Source organism: Echinops telfairi, unplaced genomic scaffold (genome assembly GCF_000313985.2).
Source record: "Echinops telfairi isolate 266 unplaced genomic scaffold, ASM31398v2 ScPeMD7_7458;HRSCAF=8496, whole genome shotgun sequence".
In the NCBI taxonomy this organism is placed as follows: Eukaryota; Metazoa; Chordata; class Mammalia; order Afrosoricida; family Tenrecidae; genus Echinops; species Echinops telfairi.
The window spans coordinates 39868644-39887590 of NW_022111358.1; the positions used below are offsets into that span (position 1 = coordinate 39868644).

The following is an 18947-nucleotide window of genomic DNA, read 5'->3' on the forward strand; positions in this document are numbered from 1 at the left end:
GGTGTAAGATATGACAAAATAATAATAATTTATAAATTATCAAGGGTTCATTGGGGAGGGGGAAGAAGGGAGGGAGGGGAAAAAATGAGGAGCGATACCAAGTGCTAAAGTAGAAAGCACATGTTTTGAGAATGATGATGGTAACATATGTATAAATGTGCTTGACACAATGGATGGATGTATGGGTTGGTTTTTGAACTGACAGTTCTAGTCTAATTGCCTGTATGCCAACCTATGAAAGTTGGCAGTTCGATCCACTCAGAGGCATCGTGGAAGACAGGCCTGGCAATTTGCTTTCAAAAGATCACATCTTTGAATACCCTGTGGAGTACAGCTTTACTCTCCACACACTGGGTCACCGTGATGTCAGAAGCAGCTCGAAAGCAACTAACAACATCATATATCCATTATTATAAAGGCATAAACTGGAGATATTACAGGTTTGGTTACAGACAACCACAATAAAACAAGTATAAAAAAAAAGGGTCACATGCTTTTTTTGTTTCCAAGTACATGTAAATTATGTTTACTCTACACTGTAGTCTATTAAATGTGCAATAGTATTATGCAAATAGTTTGAGAATTCCTAACATGTGACCCAGAAACACAAAATGAGCACATGTTGGTTTTAAAAATGATGCCAACAGACTGCTCGATGCAGGGTTGCCACAAACCATCAATTTGTAAAAACCACAGTATCTGCAACGCATCATAAAATGAGGTCTGCATTGTAGTGTGACTTAACATCTAGATGTATGAGTCATTCTACTTCGCTCTTTTCAAGATTACTTGGCTATTCACAGCCCCTTGCAGTTCTAGATAAATCTGAAGATCATGCTTTCAATTTCTGTAAAAAAGACTGTTGGGATTTGTGTTGAAGGTTAGTATTGATTGATATCTTGAAATATTATGGTCTTCTTATCCATGGATACAGAACATCCTCCCAATTATTTAGGTCATCTTTAATTTCTTTCAAGCAGTCCTGGTGATGTACTGGGTTACCTGTTGAGCAGCTACCTTAAAGGCCAGCAGTCCAAATCCACCAGTCAACTCTATGGAAAACATGAGGTTTTTGCTCCAAAGAAGATTTAAAAGTCTAAGAAAGCCAAAGAGGGAGTTCCATTCTGTCTTACAGGACAGCTATAAGTCAAAATCAACTTGAGGGCAGTGGATGTGATTTGGGTTTTAATTTCTTTCAGTAATGTTTTATAGTTTTCAGTCTGCTTGTTAAATTTGTCCCTACACATTTTGTTTAAATGCCATTGGAAATGAATTTGTCTCCTCAGTTTCCTTTTCAGAACGCTCATTTCTGTGTATAGAAAACAACTGACTTGTATGTTCACCTGACACTTTGCTGGATGCATGTATTAGTTCTATAAGCCTTCTTATGGATTTTTTTGGTGTTTTCCAGAAAGGACCATATAACTCACAACATTGGTGGATTTCACTTCTTTCTTCCCGATGTGTATACCTTTTCTTTCTTTTCCTTGCCTAACTGCTCTGGCTAGGACGTCAAGTACAATATTTAATAGCAGTGGTAAGAATCTGAATCCTGAGGGGGGGAAAGAGGAGCTGATACCAAAGACACAAGTAGAAAGAAAATGTTTTGAAAATGTTAATGGCAACATAGGTACAAATGTGCTTAATACAACTGAATTATGGGTTGTCCTAAGATTTGGGGGGAGCAGAGTGATGAAATCCCTGGGGAATACCAAAAATAGACTTTGGAGACAGAGTCTGACACCCCATCAGACTCAACTGGAAAACACGCATAAAGGCCAACAAACAGATCTTGAACTATTTATAGGCTTTTCCATTTTTGTCAGTGGGTTTCTTTTTGTTATTGTTATTTTGTTGTTTTGTTGATTTTGACATCCTTTGTTGTTTTGACATCCTTTGCCTGGTTTTTGCACTTAATAATGTGTCTGCATGTCTATCTAGATAAGATAGGCAGGATAAATAATTTGGAGATGAAAAGAACTAGACCAATGGTTCCAGAGGGATATGGGAGAAGGGGAGGTGGGAGAAAGGAAGGGTGGGGTAATCAACCCAGGGACAAGGGAACAACAAGTGAACTAAAATCAATGGAAGGAAGGGCATAGGATGCCTAGTGGGGCTTAATCAAGGGCAATGTAGCAGCAAGGAATTACTAAACCTAAATGAAGGCCGAACATGGTGGTGGGACAAGAGGAAAGTAAAAGGAAATAGAGGAAAGAACCAAGAGGCAAAGGACATTTATAGAGGCCTAAATACAGTCATGTATATATGCAAATATATATATAATGAAAGGGGAAGAGAACTATGTACTCATATCTATACGTTAAGAAGTAAAGTTGAAGATAGGCATTGGGCCTTGACTTAAGTACTCTCTCAACACAAGAACACTTTGTTCTAACAATCTGGCATTCTGTGATAAGAAAAGGTGTGAAGAAATCTGATGGTGCCCAGCTATCAAAAAATATAACATCTGAGGTCTTAAAAGCTTGAAGATAAACAGCGGTCATCTAGTTCAGAAGCAACAAAGCCCATATGGAAGAAGCACACCAGCCTGTGTGATCATGAGGTGTCAATAGAATCAGGTATCAGGCATCTAAGACCCAGAACAAAATCATGCCCAAGGTGAATGGGGTGTGTGTGGGGGGGGTGGGGGCATGGAATGGAGACCCAATGCCCATCTGTAGACAAGAGATAAACCAGTAAAGGTGCAGGATAGCACCAATGAAACACATAACTTTCCTCTAATTCTTTGGTGCTTCCTTCCCCGCACTATCATGACCTCACTCCTACCTTACAAATCGAATTAGACCAGAGCATGCACATTGCTACAGATAAGAGCCCACATCACAAGGAATCCAGGATAGATAAACCCCTCAGGGCCAACAACGAGATACCAGTAGGATTAGGGGATGGTGGCGGGAGAAAGGGGTAATTGATCACAAGGATCAACCCCCTCTCAGGAGGATGAATAACGGAAAAGTGGGTGAGGGGTGGAGGATGATATAAAATATGAAAATAATAATCTATAACTTATCAAAGGTTCATGAGGGAGGGAGGGCGTGGGAGGAAGGAGGAAGAAATGGGAAGCTGATATCAGAGGCTTAAGTGGGGAGAGAATGCTTTGAAAATGATGATGGTGGCATATATGCAAATGTGCTTGACACACTGGATGAATGAATGGATTGTGATAAGCAATATAAGAGCCCCCAATAAAAGTATTTTTTAAATGTGTAAGAGCCCCCCAAAATAAGATGATTAATTTAAAAATTAATTAAGAAAAAGAATCAGGATCCCTAACTTGTTCCTGATGCTAAGGAAGACATTCTCAGCTGTTTATACATGGAGTATGATACAAACGTGTTTTCCCAAAAATGACTTCTATCACATTGAAGAATTTCCCTATTATTGATTTTTGAATGTTTTTTATCATGAAAGAGTGTTAAATTTTGCCAAATGCTTTTTCTCCAGACTCTGAGACAATCATATGGTTGTTTTCCTTTGCTTTATTTAATGGAGTCTATTACGGTGATTTATGATCTCCTATTGTTTAAGCACCCTTGCATTTGTGGAGTAAATTCTACTTGATATAGTATACGATACTTTTAATATGCTTTTGGGATTCATTTGCTGGTATTTCAGTAAGGGTTTCTGCATCTCCCACTAAAGTTTTAAGAAGACTAGGAGATATCACAAGATGATGTTTAGAAATTTAATTTGTTATTGTAAATTGGTTCTTACTCTACGTTAATATACTGTGCATATGTATATCAATAGTACACATGCATGATATATGACATATATTTCTTAATTTACTTACTTGAAAAAATGGGGTACTCCAGACTTGGATGTTTTCAGTAACATTTAAATTATAAAGACGGTAGTTACTAATGATATTCATCAACACGGGTAAAGAATAAACCATAGTCGTATTGAAAACAAGTGAAAAAGTATAGTCCTACAATAAGAAAGAAGACATTATCCAAGACATAAAAAAGTAGAAAGGCGATGTACCAAGCTTTTCTTATTGCACTAATTCTCAGTGAACTGAAAATTGTTTCAACAAATCACCTAAATTATATTAATAATTAATATTCTGAAATTTTGACATTTTAGATTAAAAACTTCACATAAAAATAAAGCCAAGTTCCTCAAAGGTTTACCTATAAGTCATTTATTTATCAGGGCATAAATATACACATAAATATTCCTAAATATACACAGCTAGTAAATCCTAATTTCCAACAAATAAGATTAAGTCAGAAAAAGATTAATTTTGGAGGAACTGTTTTAATCTTTCACACTCTCAAATGGGTAGGCAGCACACATGCACATGGATCACTCTTACCTTTTCTGACTGAACCACATTTAAAGCTGCACTATGGGGAGCAGCCGATACATAGTCACTGTCATTAAACATCGTCACCATTATGTTCTGACTTGTGAAATAGCTGATAAGATCACTGATATCTGAGTCTGGTATTAGAAAACAAGAAAAAAAATCAATTTAAATACAAAATAGATAACAGCTGGATAAAATATGAAAAATACATGATTGGAGAAGATCACCCTCTTTTAGAAAAATAATGAACCTTTATTAGATAAGAAGTGAGAGCATTTGCTTTGGACTCAGCTAGCCTGAATTGGAACTCCAATTGTACTGCCCATACTACCTGTCTTTCAAGCAACTTACTTAGGTTCCTTTTTTGTAAACTGGGAGCAAAGAGTGACCATGAGAGTTAAATGGTTCAATATAGACACTAGACTTAAAACATAACCAAGCACATTGTTCCAAAGTTAGTTGCTGCCACAGCTACCACTATTACTAACACTTAAAGTTTCTACCATCGATACTTGCCAAAACTCTGATTGACAATATAATCCTGTCTGGCAATAGCACTCTCTAAAAGACATCTGCATGTTCTGGACACGTGTTATGTCAACTGCCTTATCTACCTTAAAATACCCAATTGTGTCATCAGGTCTCGAGTCACATTCTCTAAATTTCCTGAAGACCAAAGAAAAGTTCTAAATCCTATCTCAGGTTTAAATCCATACCAGCATGTCTGATGAAAGGAGGTCGTTTACTCTCCATTATCACAAACGTCAGGATTCATGGAAAGATAAATGTGATACTGAGAAAAAGGAAAACCATGGTCTATAACCATGAGCTCTGGAGCCGCAGTGGTTAAAGTGCATGGCTGCCAAATGAAAGGTTGGTGGTTTGAATCCACCAGTTACTCTCAGGGAGAAAAGGGTGGCAGTCGGCTTTTGTAAAGATCACAGCCTTGTAAACCCTATGTGCTACAGCCTCGCTATGAGTCACAATGGCTCAGCAGCAGACAACAATCAGTTGCATTGGATCAAATTAAGCACCAAATTTGAGTGTTGTAGAACAAATGGTGCTTTTGAGTGGTGTTATGTTTAACACTAACCCCTGAGTGATCTCCATCTGCTGCTTGCCAGTGCAGCTGTGTAATCAAGAATTATTCAGAATTGAAGAAGCTGGAGAGACAAACTACCATTCAGTATATGCTTACAATGCACTTAGTGGAATAGCCACACAGCATGATTCCTAAAGGAAAAGGGGCTTTACTGAAATATGCGACAGGGCTTAGGAAAGCACATATATAAATAACTTTACTAAAACAGTTGAGACAAAAAGCTGTGAAAATACTACAACCCCAGCAGACCTGTGAGAGGGAACACAGAGCACAGATAGCTGAGATGCAGGTAGAATTAATCTACACATATATAAAAATGTCACAGTGAATATTAAGGCCCATGAGGTACTTTATTTGAGCACTATGAAACAGATTCAAACAGAAAACACAAATTCTAACTAAAGAAAAAACTGCAGAATAGTATTTTCTAAGTGAGGATAAGTTTCTAACAGTAAGTAATTCTTCCCCTGAAAATGTGAAGGTTAGATAACATACAAAGAAGCTTTAATGTAATCAAAAAGGAGAGATACTAAACAACAGATGAAGTGGTAGGGAATGGAAAGCCTCAGAGAGTTGAGTGCAATTAAGAACTATGTGGAAATGCCACCTCCTAATATATTTCAACAGGATAGGAAATAAAGCTGCTTTAGTTTTGCTATAAACTTGCCAAAGTTAGCTAACTCATTTCCTCTTCTTGGAACCATTAACTATGTATGCAGATGGGAGCTGCTGGAGGAACAACAGAGTAAGACAAATGTATGACCTAAACGAAACTAAGTCTATTATCAGGTTTCAGTATTTTGAAAATCAGATTCTGTACCAGCTATTGTTAAATCGGTTCTGAACCTTGCTTGGGGCCATATGCTTTGTTACAAAAACATTTTTACATTTTTGTTGCACTTAATGTTGCACTTTCTGATGGAAATTGAAGACTACAGCCTACAATCAATATGGATGACACCCCAACATAACATTTAATGTTTGTTATAAAAAAAACATTTATAATTCACAAGTATATAGGAAATTCAAATGTATACAGGTCCAAATATATCCATTATAAATTTAATCTATTTGATCACAGATACGATGATTTTTTTCCTCTTAATTCTAACTCTTCAGATAGTCCTTGAATAGTTGCTTCAACAAGTATTGTTTCAACATGGCTAATTATTGTTCGTGTATGTAACCTCATAAAAATCAGATACTGTAACTCCTGAAGACCAATTTTTTTAGCTTCTGAAGTTTATTTTACTCAACATGAACTTGAGACAAAACAACATGCGGCCAAGAAAATAATTCCTGCTACTATTTAAAAAGGGATGTTAATGATGGCAAGCAATGTAGATCAGAACAGTTAAATACCTCCTCTTTACTTAAACCATCATTTCAGTTCTATATCAGTATCAATAAAGTACATGTTTCTTTCATTTTATTTCAATTTCATGTAGACAAAGCAGGCCTTTACCTCAAAAATATGTCTAAAATCCAATCTTTTAGCCTATTTCCTCCCCTTTCCCCAGCCCCAACACACATTCACAGACCTTCACACACTCTCACCAGTAGAGTTTTGAAGAAGTAGACTTGTTTTGTATTTATGTGGTTGATCACCAGGCTTTAGGAAATATAAATCTGGAACAAGTTTGACAGGAACCACTGCATTTTTAAAAGAGTGATGCACCAGAAACATGAAAGTCTGAACTGCAAAAAAAATTAAAAGCAGAAGCAAGCTGAAAAGAGAAAATATTAACATGGTTAGTGCTCATTAGCATATAAATCCAGTAAACAACTTCATTCCTATGACAGTTACAAATTAATCACTGAAAATGAAACAATGAAAAAAGAACTTTAAAAAGCAGAATTTCTACTCACAAAGGCCAAAATTCAATGACAAAATTAAAAATTGCAGAAATCAAAGATATGCTGAATATTTTTGGAGTATGCATACATATGCAATAACCTAAACAAAGAATGTCACTTTTTGCTTCTGTTTGCATGCAAGAACTCTTTCTTGCCTTGTGTCTATTTTAGCCACCTACTCTCCATTTTTTCACATATTATAGACTCAAAGAAGAAAAATCTTGGATGACCGGTATCTTTGAAGTTCCATCCTAATCATAATTTAATCACATTAACTTTCATTGCTCCTCTCAGAGGGAAGCACAGTGAGTTGTAAGGATCATCCTTTTCAGCTGGCCCAGTAAATAATTCCATTACTAATTTAAGAGATCCTTTTAATCTGGATGTCAGCTACATTGCCTGTAAAATACCTATATGATATGTGATGTGTCACACAAGGGTAGCCCACACTTAACAAAAAAACCATTCTTAAGTTGTTCGCCAGTATACATAAGTCAGCATTTCCAAAAGTATGCTGCAATGAACTTCAGGCCTATAATAATAGTTGTTAAGTTAAAAAAATGTTTCATAATTAAGATTGGGAAACTACAAGTTTCAAAATTGTGTCATAGAAACTCTCATGTATTTTTATATGCTGATAAACAACTCTCCCAGAAAGGGAATATAAACTTCAATATTTCCTAAACGTATTTAACCACAGAATACCTTGATTGTGTTTAGGGACTACTTTCTGCAAGTAGTATTCAACATGTTGACTTAAATAAACAGTTTTCTTTCAGTAATGATGATATGGGGGGTTAAGTCAGCTACTTGATTGACAGATCAGTCAAGAGAGGGAATACATTTAGTGAAAAAGGAACTAAACAAGCTGAGCTTATTTAAAGCACATAACAATATTATTAATCTTGATTATTATTAAATTGTTATTTCTACTGTTACTTTGATCTAACAAAACAGTTATGTGGTATATGAAAGCAGTTGATACAGTTTATTCCAAATCATTATCACTAACATAATATGAAAGCTAACTTGAAAAATGGCATAATTATCCTAGTTCTACGAGCTAGAAGGCCTTCTCATATTTAAATTTGTTCAACTGTTTACTAAAGTGGGCAGTCAAAATTAGCCCATGCATGCAAGAAAATCATAAAAAACATAAAAGAAAACTGGACAGTAACTCAACCGTCTTTTGTGGAGTGAGTTAGTGCAGTTGTTTGGTGTCACGTGTGTACAACAGGATAAAGAATGCCCGGTCCTGTGTGATCTTCCTAACATATTTAAAGCCATTCTTGGCAGCCGCTGTGTCAATCCATCTCAGTGAGGGCCTTTTTTTTTCCGCTGACCCCCTACCAATCATGATGTCCTTCTCAATGTACTGATCCCTACTGATGACATGTCCAAAGTACTAGAGACAGCATCTTGCCATCCCCCTTCTAAGAAGCATTCTAGCGGTACTTCTAAGACAAGATTTACTTGTTCTTGTGACTATAAACTGTATATTGATTAGTCTTTGTCAACATCATAATTCAAAGGTATCAATTATTTTATGGTCTTCTTTATTCATTGTCCAATTTTTGAAGGCATATGATGCAAATGAGAATACCATGGCTTATCTCAGGAGCACAGTGGTCCTCACAGTTGTATCTTTGTTTTGTAACACCGTTAAAGAAGTAATTTGCAGCAGTTTTGCCTAATGCATTAAGTATTTTAATTTCCTGACCACTGCTTCCATGGGCATTGATTGAGGATTTTCAATAAAATGAAACACTTGATAACTTTTATTTGCCCATTTATCATAATATTGACAGCCATTTTTGTCTTATGTTGGGGTGTCATGCATATTATAGGCTGTGGTCTTCACTCCCATCAACAAGTGCTACAATAAAGTACTCTTCTCTTACAGCAAACAAGCTGTTCATCTGCATAGCATAAGTTGTCATCTCTTCCCATCTCGATGCCATGTGCTTCTTCACATAATCCCGTTTCTGGGATTATTTGCTCAGCATATAAACGGAATAGGTATGATGAAATATACAACTCTGATACACAACTCTCCTGATTTTAAAACAATTGGAGAATATTATTTGTCACTCCCTCATTTTAGATAGGAATAAACAATCCTAATAAAATTAAAAGGGCCTAAAGGTATTCAATGAATTTACTCAAAGCCTAATTATTTTCTGGCATTTTGAAACTATAGTTTTAATCCTTCAAAACTGCAAATTTATATAAGACTGCATTTAAAAAGTTATAATGGTCAGTCAAATTTGTTCCTCCCCCCACCAAAAAAGCACTCATCACCTGGTGATTATACTTACACTGATCTCATTGATTTACTTTCCCGTTTCAAGGTAAGAAAATGAAACTTCGCTATTGTACACATCTGCTGTTTCCAGAGACTCATGGTGCTCACCAGAGAAGCCTTTGTTTCAGAGAGAATAAGAAAGCTCTGCTCCATTTCATCAAACGATTTTAAATCCAGCTCTTCCTCTGGGGGCTGCTGAGTAAACACACTGTAATCTATGTGCAACAACAACAAAAAGAAAGAAAATTGTGGCATATTCCCCAGGAAGGGACAGACCTTCTGGCTAAAATCCTACCAGAACAACATCAGGGAAAGAGAACCTAATTGTCCATCAACAGGCAAACAAATATGCTGTAAAACAGTGCTTACGATGAAATGAAAGGGAACCAGCTACTGCACAACTGCACATGATAACATGGTTTGATCTCAAAAACATACGTAATACTGATTTTAAAAAGCCAGACACAAAGGAGACATATACAATTCCATTTGTCCCCAAAGAGGCAAAACTAATTGGCAGAGATATCAAGATCTGCTGTTTTATATTACACACTCAACATTCATGTAAAATATGTATTTACAGCACCTCGACTCTTACTATGATCTCTCTACCACCAAAGTTTCCTTCACTTTCACGTCTTACTAATCTTCAGTTGTAGGGAAAACTTCACCCCACATGAAACTTCCCCTCAGACTTCACAGATCTGCTTTTGATTCTCACCAGGCTACTGAAATGCTGTTGTGAAGATCACCCTTGTCTTTTACATTACCAAATCCCTCACTGTCCTTTCCATTACCCAAATCATCTCTTATGTCCCTGTCTTACTCTTCAAAGCAAACCAAAACAAATGACCTCCTTTTCATTCCTGAAATACCACCTGTCTTGGTTTTTGCATCTCCATCTTGGAGAGAGAGAAAAGAGAACAATAGTTGCTCCCTTTTCAGTCCCCCCCTTGGCTCCATTTTTAAAATTGATTCCTCATTCAACAACTAAAAAGCCATTTTAAAAAACACAAATTGGACACTGATAGCTGCACACTGCATAATCTGCCCCTTTTCCCACTTGTCTGCTTTCAGCTTTTCCTTGGATCTCAAAGATCCTGTCACAGTGACCATTTTATTTGGATCTCACAGGTGTCCAACTCACTTTGTATTAGCTATTCCCTTTATCTGGAAAGCTCTATCTTAAAATTTTTGCTACCTAGTGTTTCTTGTCATCCAGATCTTATATATTATCACCAACCTCCTCGACCATATAATCTAAATTAACTCTCTCTCAAAATGAATACTTTATTTTTTCATTATTCATATCACAATCAGAAAATGTCAACTCCTTATCTATGTATTTGTCATATCCTTCCAATATAAATAACACACATTTATGTGGTTATCTGTCCGATTCATTTCCAAAAATGGTTTATTGGTTTGATTTTTTTACCTGCTTGGTCAATTTCTGCTTCAACTTCTAGCTTTAAAAATACATCTTCCAAAGTTGTCATGGAAACACCATAAGAAATAATACCCAAACTAGAATGAGTGTCTAGAGCAGCAAATAAACCTGAAATGTGGAAAACAATATTGCATAGTTAATTATACTATCACAAATTATTTTCAAATATCCTCTAAAAATAGCATATAACTAAACTTACTCAGGTAGCCCAATAATTTTCAAATTATCTTAGAGGGTGTCAGAATGCTTTTTCACCCTTAAAAATGACCCAGAATAATAAAGAACTTGAAAGATTTAAGTGAGAAAAGGGTACTGCTTTATATTTTTGTAATCTCTTTAATGTCTGCCGAATAGAGTACAATTAGATTCTCATCTATTTGTTTTTGCATTGAATAAGAATGATAGGATATAACATGTAGTCTCTGGAAAGTGCCAATGAATATGCATGAGAGATGGAATCAAAAGACAAATAAGATATTATAGGTTCTTACAAATGGTTAAAGGGTTTCATCTGTTGTTAACTGAAAGCTTGGAGATTAGAGTCTACCTAGGGGTGCCTTGAAACAAAGGCTTGGCAATCTATTTCCCAAAATCCAGCCAGTAAAAACTCAAGGGTGTCCAAGGAAAGCTGTATTCCTTGAGTGGGAACAGACTCATGAACAAGCTTTGTCTGTATGAGCTCCTTAAAATCATCTTAGGATTCACTTCAGAGGTGTTTCCAAAGCACAACTTAAAAAGGGTGAATCAATGTAACAATTTATCAAGAAACACATGAGAGGCAGGTAACTAAGTAGAGTGAGAAATACTAGATTTCTGGAACAAGCTTGACCATCCATGTTACCTTACTTAATCTTTCTATATCTCAGTTTCTGCATTTTATAAAATGGAGACGATAAAATATTAACTGTCTTTACCTTGCATAGTTGTTGAAATATTAATATAAAATTAAAATGCCGTAGACCAGAATCCTGCACATAATAAGCATTATGTGTTAATAAAGAATCAGTTAAGTAGACACAATGGTATATATATATATATATATATACACACAAGGGGGTACCCAAGAAAAACCAGAGTTGTTTTTTCAAAGCTATGCATTTAAATTTTTTACAAAACAACCTTGTCACCTTCAAAGTACTCTCTATTACACTTCATACATTTGTCAAATCTGTGATTCCATTCTTGGAAACATTTTTTGAACTCATGTTTGGATGGCTGACAGCACTTCCCTCGTTTTTTTCTTCACCTCTCCTATGTCATCAAATAGCTGTCCTTTCATTCCACTCCTCATTCACAGAAACAAAAAGAAGTCCCACAGAGTGAGGTCAGGTAAGTAGGGGTATGAGTAAGGTGACCAGATTTTAACATTGGTAAACCACTGACAGGGGTAGGGTGAGGTGGGGGTGGGGGTTCTTGATTAAAAATTTGGTCTATATGGACCAAATAGACCATTCCCTAGCTTGTCGTGCATTCTGTCGGGACTTTTTTAAAATGCCAAAAATTGGGACTGTCCCACCAAAAGTGGGACATCTGGTCACCTTACTCTAAATAGAAAGCTTGATTAAGTCTGACTTAGTGAAATGAACTCCAAATGCACGATCCCCTTCACATAAAAAAAAAATGAGCATCATCTTGATCTTTTATTTCATTTGATGAACTTTGGGGGAGGGCAAAAGATGACGCTGGCGTCTTCCACTGGCTTGGTTGATATTTACTTTTGGGGTCATAAAAATAGCACCATGTCTCTTCACCAGTAATGACCTTGGAAAAAAGCCTGGGTTGCTTTGGAGCTGTTCTTTGAAAGCACGGCATGTTTCCACTTTTTCCTGGCCAGTCAGACACAAATTTCAGTGACCCTGCTCATTCCCAAATCTTCTGTTAAAATTCGTTGAACAGAGCTCCCAGATAGTCCAGATAACTTCCCATTTCTTTAACATTTTCATCCACTAGGGAAGTTGGTGGACGTTCAGAACGAGGCTTGTTAACAACCAACATTTTACCTTTTATGAAAAAATTCACTGTGACCAGAGAACCTTCCCAGGTGAGGCCACTGGGTGCAGGAACTCAGAGTGAGTTGCTCAATGTTCACCTAGTGGGAAAAAAATGTGTACTACTTCCCAACAGAGCTTTTGCCCAGTTTTTGGGGGGCACCCCTCTCGTATGTATGTGCGTGTGTATAAATATATATATATATATATTTCAATCTAGTTAATTATTTTTATTTTTTAAAGAAATTAATTACTATAGGAATTAATTATAGGATAAATGCTATGGGAATTTGGTACAACACATATAAATATCCTTGAACTTGGAACATATACAATTAACTATGCATGCTCTGTGTTCCCAGGAGGTCTCCAAGGAAACTTGGATAAGGTGACCAGACGTTCCGCTTTTGGCGGGACAGTCCCAATTTTTAACAATTTTTCCCGCATCCCACGGCATTTTTAAAAAGTTCTGAATTTTGGAAAGAATGCACGACAAGCTAAGGTATATGGTTTCGGTTGCCATGTGGCTATTTCACCAGGATATGAGTTTTATCAATGGTGTCCCGCTTTATACCAATGTTAAAATCTGGTCACCTTAAACTTGGAGCAATCTAGTTCTTTCTTGATAACGAAGCAAGCACAACTATTTTTTATGGGTTTTTGTCCCCTTTATTTCTTGATAACAACACAAGCATAATCATTTCTTATGCTCTTTTCCCCTTCATTTCTTTAGCACTGAAGTTAACATACACGTGACAGCATTCTGCATGCTGTTTGTCTAAAAAAGAAACACATTATTAGCTTGCTAATATTTGTGATTTTCAAGATCAAATATATAGTATCAACTCTGGTCACATGGAGCATGAAAACAATATACAGAAAATTAAATAGTAAAACAAGCAAACCGATTCCCAACACAAGATCCCAGTTTAATGAGCAATAAACAAGGTAGGCAATGACCTGAAAATTTGTCCATGTCCTTGAAAGGCAAGCTATACACAAGTTGTTGGTCATCCTGCTGTAGCATAGTAGCTCTGGGTATGTGCTGTTTCACCAGTGAAGAAAGAGATTCTGTGGCACAGTATCTGTCTATGTACATGCTGAAGAGAAGTGAGAGTTCAATGGTTACTCAGTAAACAACCAATGAGGTTCAATTCTAAAAGTTTTAAATTACATTTTGCAGCTAGAAAGTATGATAAAGAATACAGATAAAAAAGAATAAGTAGAATACCTCAGACGGTAACCAATTCCCCATTTACTCTTGAGAAAAATTGAAGAGCCAACACATTTCAACATTCCTTGTGATATGACAGCTTTCCTATCTGCAATCAAAGGTTTACATTTAAATTTTCATATTTAGAAAACATTAAAATGGGCATTTCTATTTCATGGATTACTCTATGAGAGATACATATCTATGATTTCATTAAATCATCAAAATAACCCTAAGGGGAAAGCAGTTGACTGTCATCCCGTTTTTTAGACGAGGACATTGAGTAAGAAAACATATCGCTTGCCATCATTTACTGTCATTAAGTGACAAGCTGGAATCTGTACCAGTGTATACTTTCCTTATACTGCCCCAACTCTCTGACTCTTCCTAAGAGGCTTATTTAGTAAGGCCAGAGCTTTCACATTTTCCTTATAACTAAATGTAAAAACAGCTTCAAAACCGCTAAAGAAATGACAGCAAAAACAGAATGTTCATTTGTGGGGTTTTTTCCATACAAAGATACTGCTGAATAGATAAATTATTTGCCTAATTTATTAGATTATATCACATGCAGAAAAATGTCACACTAGAACTTCTTAGATCCTGCCAAATGCATTGACTTAAACTTATTGTATCTACATGTGCAGACGCTTATAAAATTATGCATGAAAGAGTTAACACGGCTGTCCTTAGGAAGGCCTGCTAGCAAGGTTGGCCTTGGGTGGGTATCTAGAAAGTTGAATTGTGGGAGGGTTCCGACCATTCTCAGAACAAAGAGGAGTTCACTGTGTCTCATCTGTATAAACAATAGAATTGCTGCTTTCCTTTTGCAAGCCTGGGATTTCAGAACATGCTGGGCAGAAGAGGCTTCCATGATTAACAGCCAGTAAAACTCACAGTCACTGAGTCTGTATTGAACTTCCCTGGCAGTCATTTCATACAAACTGTCACAAAGACACGAAGTGCATTCTGTGCAGACGCACGAGGAAAGGGATCCCAGAAGCATGTGCCTGGTTTCTTCTACTTTACCCCAGGCCCCTTTCCCCTTTGCTAACTTTGCTTCATATTCCTTCACTGTAATAATGCATAGCTGTCAGTACAGCTATCCACTGAGTTCCGTGAATCCTAGCTAACCAATGAACCTAGGGCAGCCAGGGTAATTCTCAACATAAAAATGCACAGCTTCCAAATGCTGCACCTTTTTGTGAAGCAAACACGCCATAAGGTACCAGCTTCTGTCTGTATTCCTCTGGATTTAACCTGAGTCCACTTCTACTTTGGGCCCATAAACTTACCCTTCAAAAATAGAGCAAAAATCTTACCAGCAAGAATGTCAGCTTCATCCATGAAGTGAGTACTAAACACTATTACCCGACTGGCTTTTCTGTATTTTAGAAGATTCCAAACAATATGCCGAGAACAGGGATCCATTCCAGCTGTTGGTTCATCCAGCAGTAGGACCTGTTGAAAAGCAGTAGAGAAGAGCAGGAAATCCTCAGAAAAATCAAAATACTTAAAATCAGTATGTGGCTTCTGAAAATCTCCCCTTATTTCAAGTTATTCTTTCCAGATATAAATATTAAAGATCTGAGATTTTCACTTACATTTTACATTTTGAAAACAGTATATATGACATGTGAATACCATGTAAGATTTCTTTTTAAAAGGCTAATATTCATAAGATATAAGTGTAAAAATACTCAGATAACTAAAAAAATTAAGTATAATGCTATTATCTGAACAATTCAAGTTTGTAGCTGTGGCAATTTCTTGGGAGAGAAATATAGCCTATTCTAATCTAAGTGAAGCAATTTGTTTTCAACCATTTCTTAATTTAAGTATCTCAGTGGGGGAGGTGTGGAAAAGACTAATTAAGAGTCAGAATCCTGAGTCATCTCCAAAGGATAATGGATAATGTGGCAGGATGGCGAGGATCCAAAAGCATGGCAGCTTTCTAGCCCTGTGCCAAGCACTGTTCCAGGTGCTTCTGTTTGTACAGTACCAGAACCAGCACCAAACCCATAAAAACTAAAGTAGGACTAAAATGAAACTACTGGTCTCTACTCATCTGACATAGAACAGAAAGAAAACCAAACTCACAGAAGAAAAACGTAAAACAAAATTGAAAATCATAAAAAAGACCAGTGTTAGTGGTCTGATATGGGATTGGAGGAACCCCTGAGATCATGGCCCTTAGGTAACCTTCAAACCTAGCACTGAAACCAACCCCAGGATCACCTTGCAGTCAAACAGGCCCCTAAAGTGAACACTAATACTCATGAGGAACATACTTTTCAGACCAATTAACAATGTGAGCTCAAAAGGGTAGTCTTTGCTTCAAAACAAAGCTCAGAAGGGAAGGAGCAAAAAAAAAAGGGTGAGTGAATATTGGAAGAGTAGGGAGAAAGTAGTAAAAGTGCTGTACTGTTTAGAGAATTGCAACCAATATTACAAAACAAAATGTATATAAATTATTTGAATTAAAATGGAATTGCTCTATAAATTATCATTCATATGACATTAAAATTATATGTATATGTTACAATATTTTTTTAATAAAGGGGAAAAAAAACCCTACAGGATTAACAGAACTAAATGGGGTCCCTCTGTCCAGTTACCACTACTTACAGTTCCAACCAAGGGCACAATAGATAGTCTATGGTAGAAAGACATGTAGAACAAAACTCAAATTCCTAAAAATAGGCCAGACTTATTGGATCAACAATAGAGGATCCCAAAATTATCACCACTGTTGTTAGGTAGCATTAAGTCGGTTCCAACTCACAGTGACTGCTATGTACAACTGAACAAAACACTGCCCAATCCTGCACCGTGCTCACAATGGTTATTTTGTTTGAGCCAACTGTTGCAGCCACTGTGTCAATCCATCTTGTCAAAGGTCTTCCTCTTTTTTGCTGCCCTGTTGCTTTGTCAAGCATGATGTCCTTCTTCAGAGACTGGTCTCTCCTGAAAACATGTCCAAAGTATGAGATGAAGTCTCCCTAACTTTGCCGCTAATAGCCCTCTGGCTGTACTTCTTCCAAGACAGATGTTTGTTCTCTTGGCAGACCTTGATACCTTCGTTGTTTCACTGGCACCATAATTCAGTCTTCCTTATTCAATGTCCAGTTTCACATGCGTATGAGACAACTGAAAATATTGTGGCTTGGGTCAGGTGCATTAGTTCTCAAAGTAACCTCACTACTTTTCAACACTTTAAAGAGGTCTTGTGTAGCAGATGTGCCCAATGCAATGCATCACTTGATCTACTGAATGCTGCTTCCATAAACACTGACTGCGAATCCAAGCAAGGTGAAATATCCTTGACAACTTCAATCTTTCCTCCATTTATCATGATCCTACCTACTTGCCCAGTTGTGAAGAGTTTGGTCTTCTTTACTCTGAGTTTTAATACATACTGAAGGCTGAAATTCTTGGTCTTCCTCAGCAAGTGCTTGAAAAGCCCTCCTAACTTTGACCAAGCAAGATGTTGTCATCTCCATGATCACAGGTTGTTAATAATCTTTTCTCCATTCCTGATGCCTGCAATCTTCTTCATATAATTCAGCTTCTCTGATTAGTTGCTCAGCATAAGGATTAAGTATGGTGAGAGGACATAACCCTGATACACACCTTTTCTGATTTTAACCCAGGCAGTATTCCCATAGTCCGTTTGAACAACTGCTCCTTGAGCCATGTACATTGAGCCATGAGCACAATTCAGTGTCCTGGAATTCTCATTCTTCTCAAGGCTATTCATAGTTTGTTACGGTCCACAGAATCTATGTTTTTGTTGTTTTTTTTTTTTAGAATCTATGCTTTTGCATAGTCAGTCAAACACAAGTAAACATCTTTCTGGCATCTTCTGCATTGAGTCAAGATCCATCAGACATTAGCAATCCCTTGTTTCACATACTCTTGGCAGCTCCCTATCAATGAATTGCTGCAACCATTTTGATTGTAAGCAAAATGTTACTTGCATTTGATATTAATGACATGAATAATCTGAGCCTTCTGTTGGGCTGCCTTCCTTTGGCCTGGATACAATTATGGCTAAAATCCAATCAGTTGGCCACGTAACTGTCTTCCAAATTTCTTGGCATAGACGAGTAAGTGCTTCAGTGTTTCATTAGCTAGTTAAAACAGTTCAATGGCTATTCCATTAATTTTTGGAGCCTTGGTGTTGGCTACTGCTTTCAGTGCAGCTTGAACTTCTTCCTTCAGTACCATTGGTTCTTGCTCATATCCTAGCTTCCTGCACCATTTAATATTTCCCCCATAGAAGCTTTCAGTATTTCAATTCTGGATTGAATTTTGAGTTCTTTCGATATGTTGAACATGGCCTTCCTTTTTGGTTTTCTAATTCTATGTCTTTGTAGGTTTTCTAACTCTAGACCAATCATCATTGGATACCCTTTAAACATGGAACTCAAGTCACTCCGAGAGGTCATCTTTCAGCCAAATGATAATATCACCTATGAGGACTTTGTTTCTCTAAGCAACCATCTAAATTAAACCAAGTAGTTAACATTTCCCTAGACCAAAGATGAGAAAATGGTGGGCAACAAAGCTAGATTAACGAGGTGCCGAAGGAATCATTTATCAGGCACCAATGAACAAAAAATCATATCATTGTGTGCTCACCTCACTGATACTATCACTGAAGACAAATGGGTGCATAAGCAAATGTGGTGAA

At 36.8% G+C, this 18947-nt stretch overlaps 1 protein-coding gene across 1 annotated transcript in view; it reads right to left on the reverse strand.

The window, feature by feature from the left end:
- The window catches only part of ABCA5 (ATP binding cassette subfamily A member 5), an 81347-nt gene that overhangs the window by 31936 nt on the left and 30464 nt on the right, over positions 1-18947 (reverse strand). Inside the window, exons 14-21 of the mRNA XM_045299488.1 lie at positions 15574-15712; positions 14270-14360; positions 13999-14138; positions 11039-11158; positions 9614-9815; positions 6996-7165; positions 4343-4470; positions 3815-3952 (exon numbers count right to left, since the gene is read on the reverse strand). Of these exons, the coding sequence (XP_045155423.1) occupies positions 3815-3952; positions 4343-4470; positions 6996-7165; positions 9614-9815; positions 11039-11158; positions 13999-14138; positions 14270-14360; positions 15574-15712 (1128 nt within the window). The remainder of the gene's footprint in view (positions 1-3814; positions 3953-4342; positions 4471-6995; positions 7166-9613; positions 9816-11038; positions 11159-13998; positions 14139-14269; positions 14361-15573; positions 15713-18947) is intronic.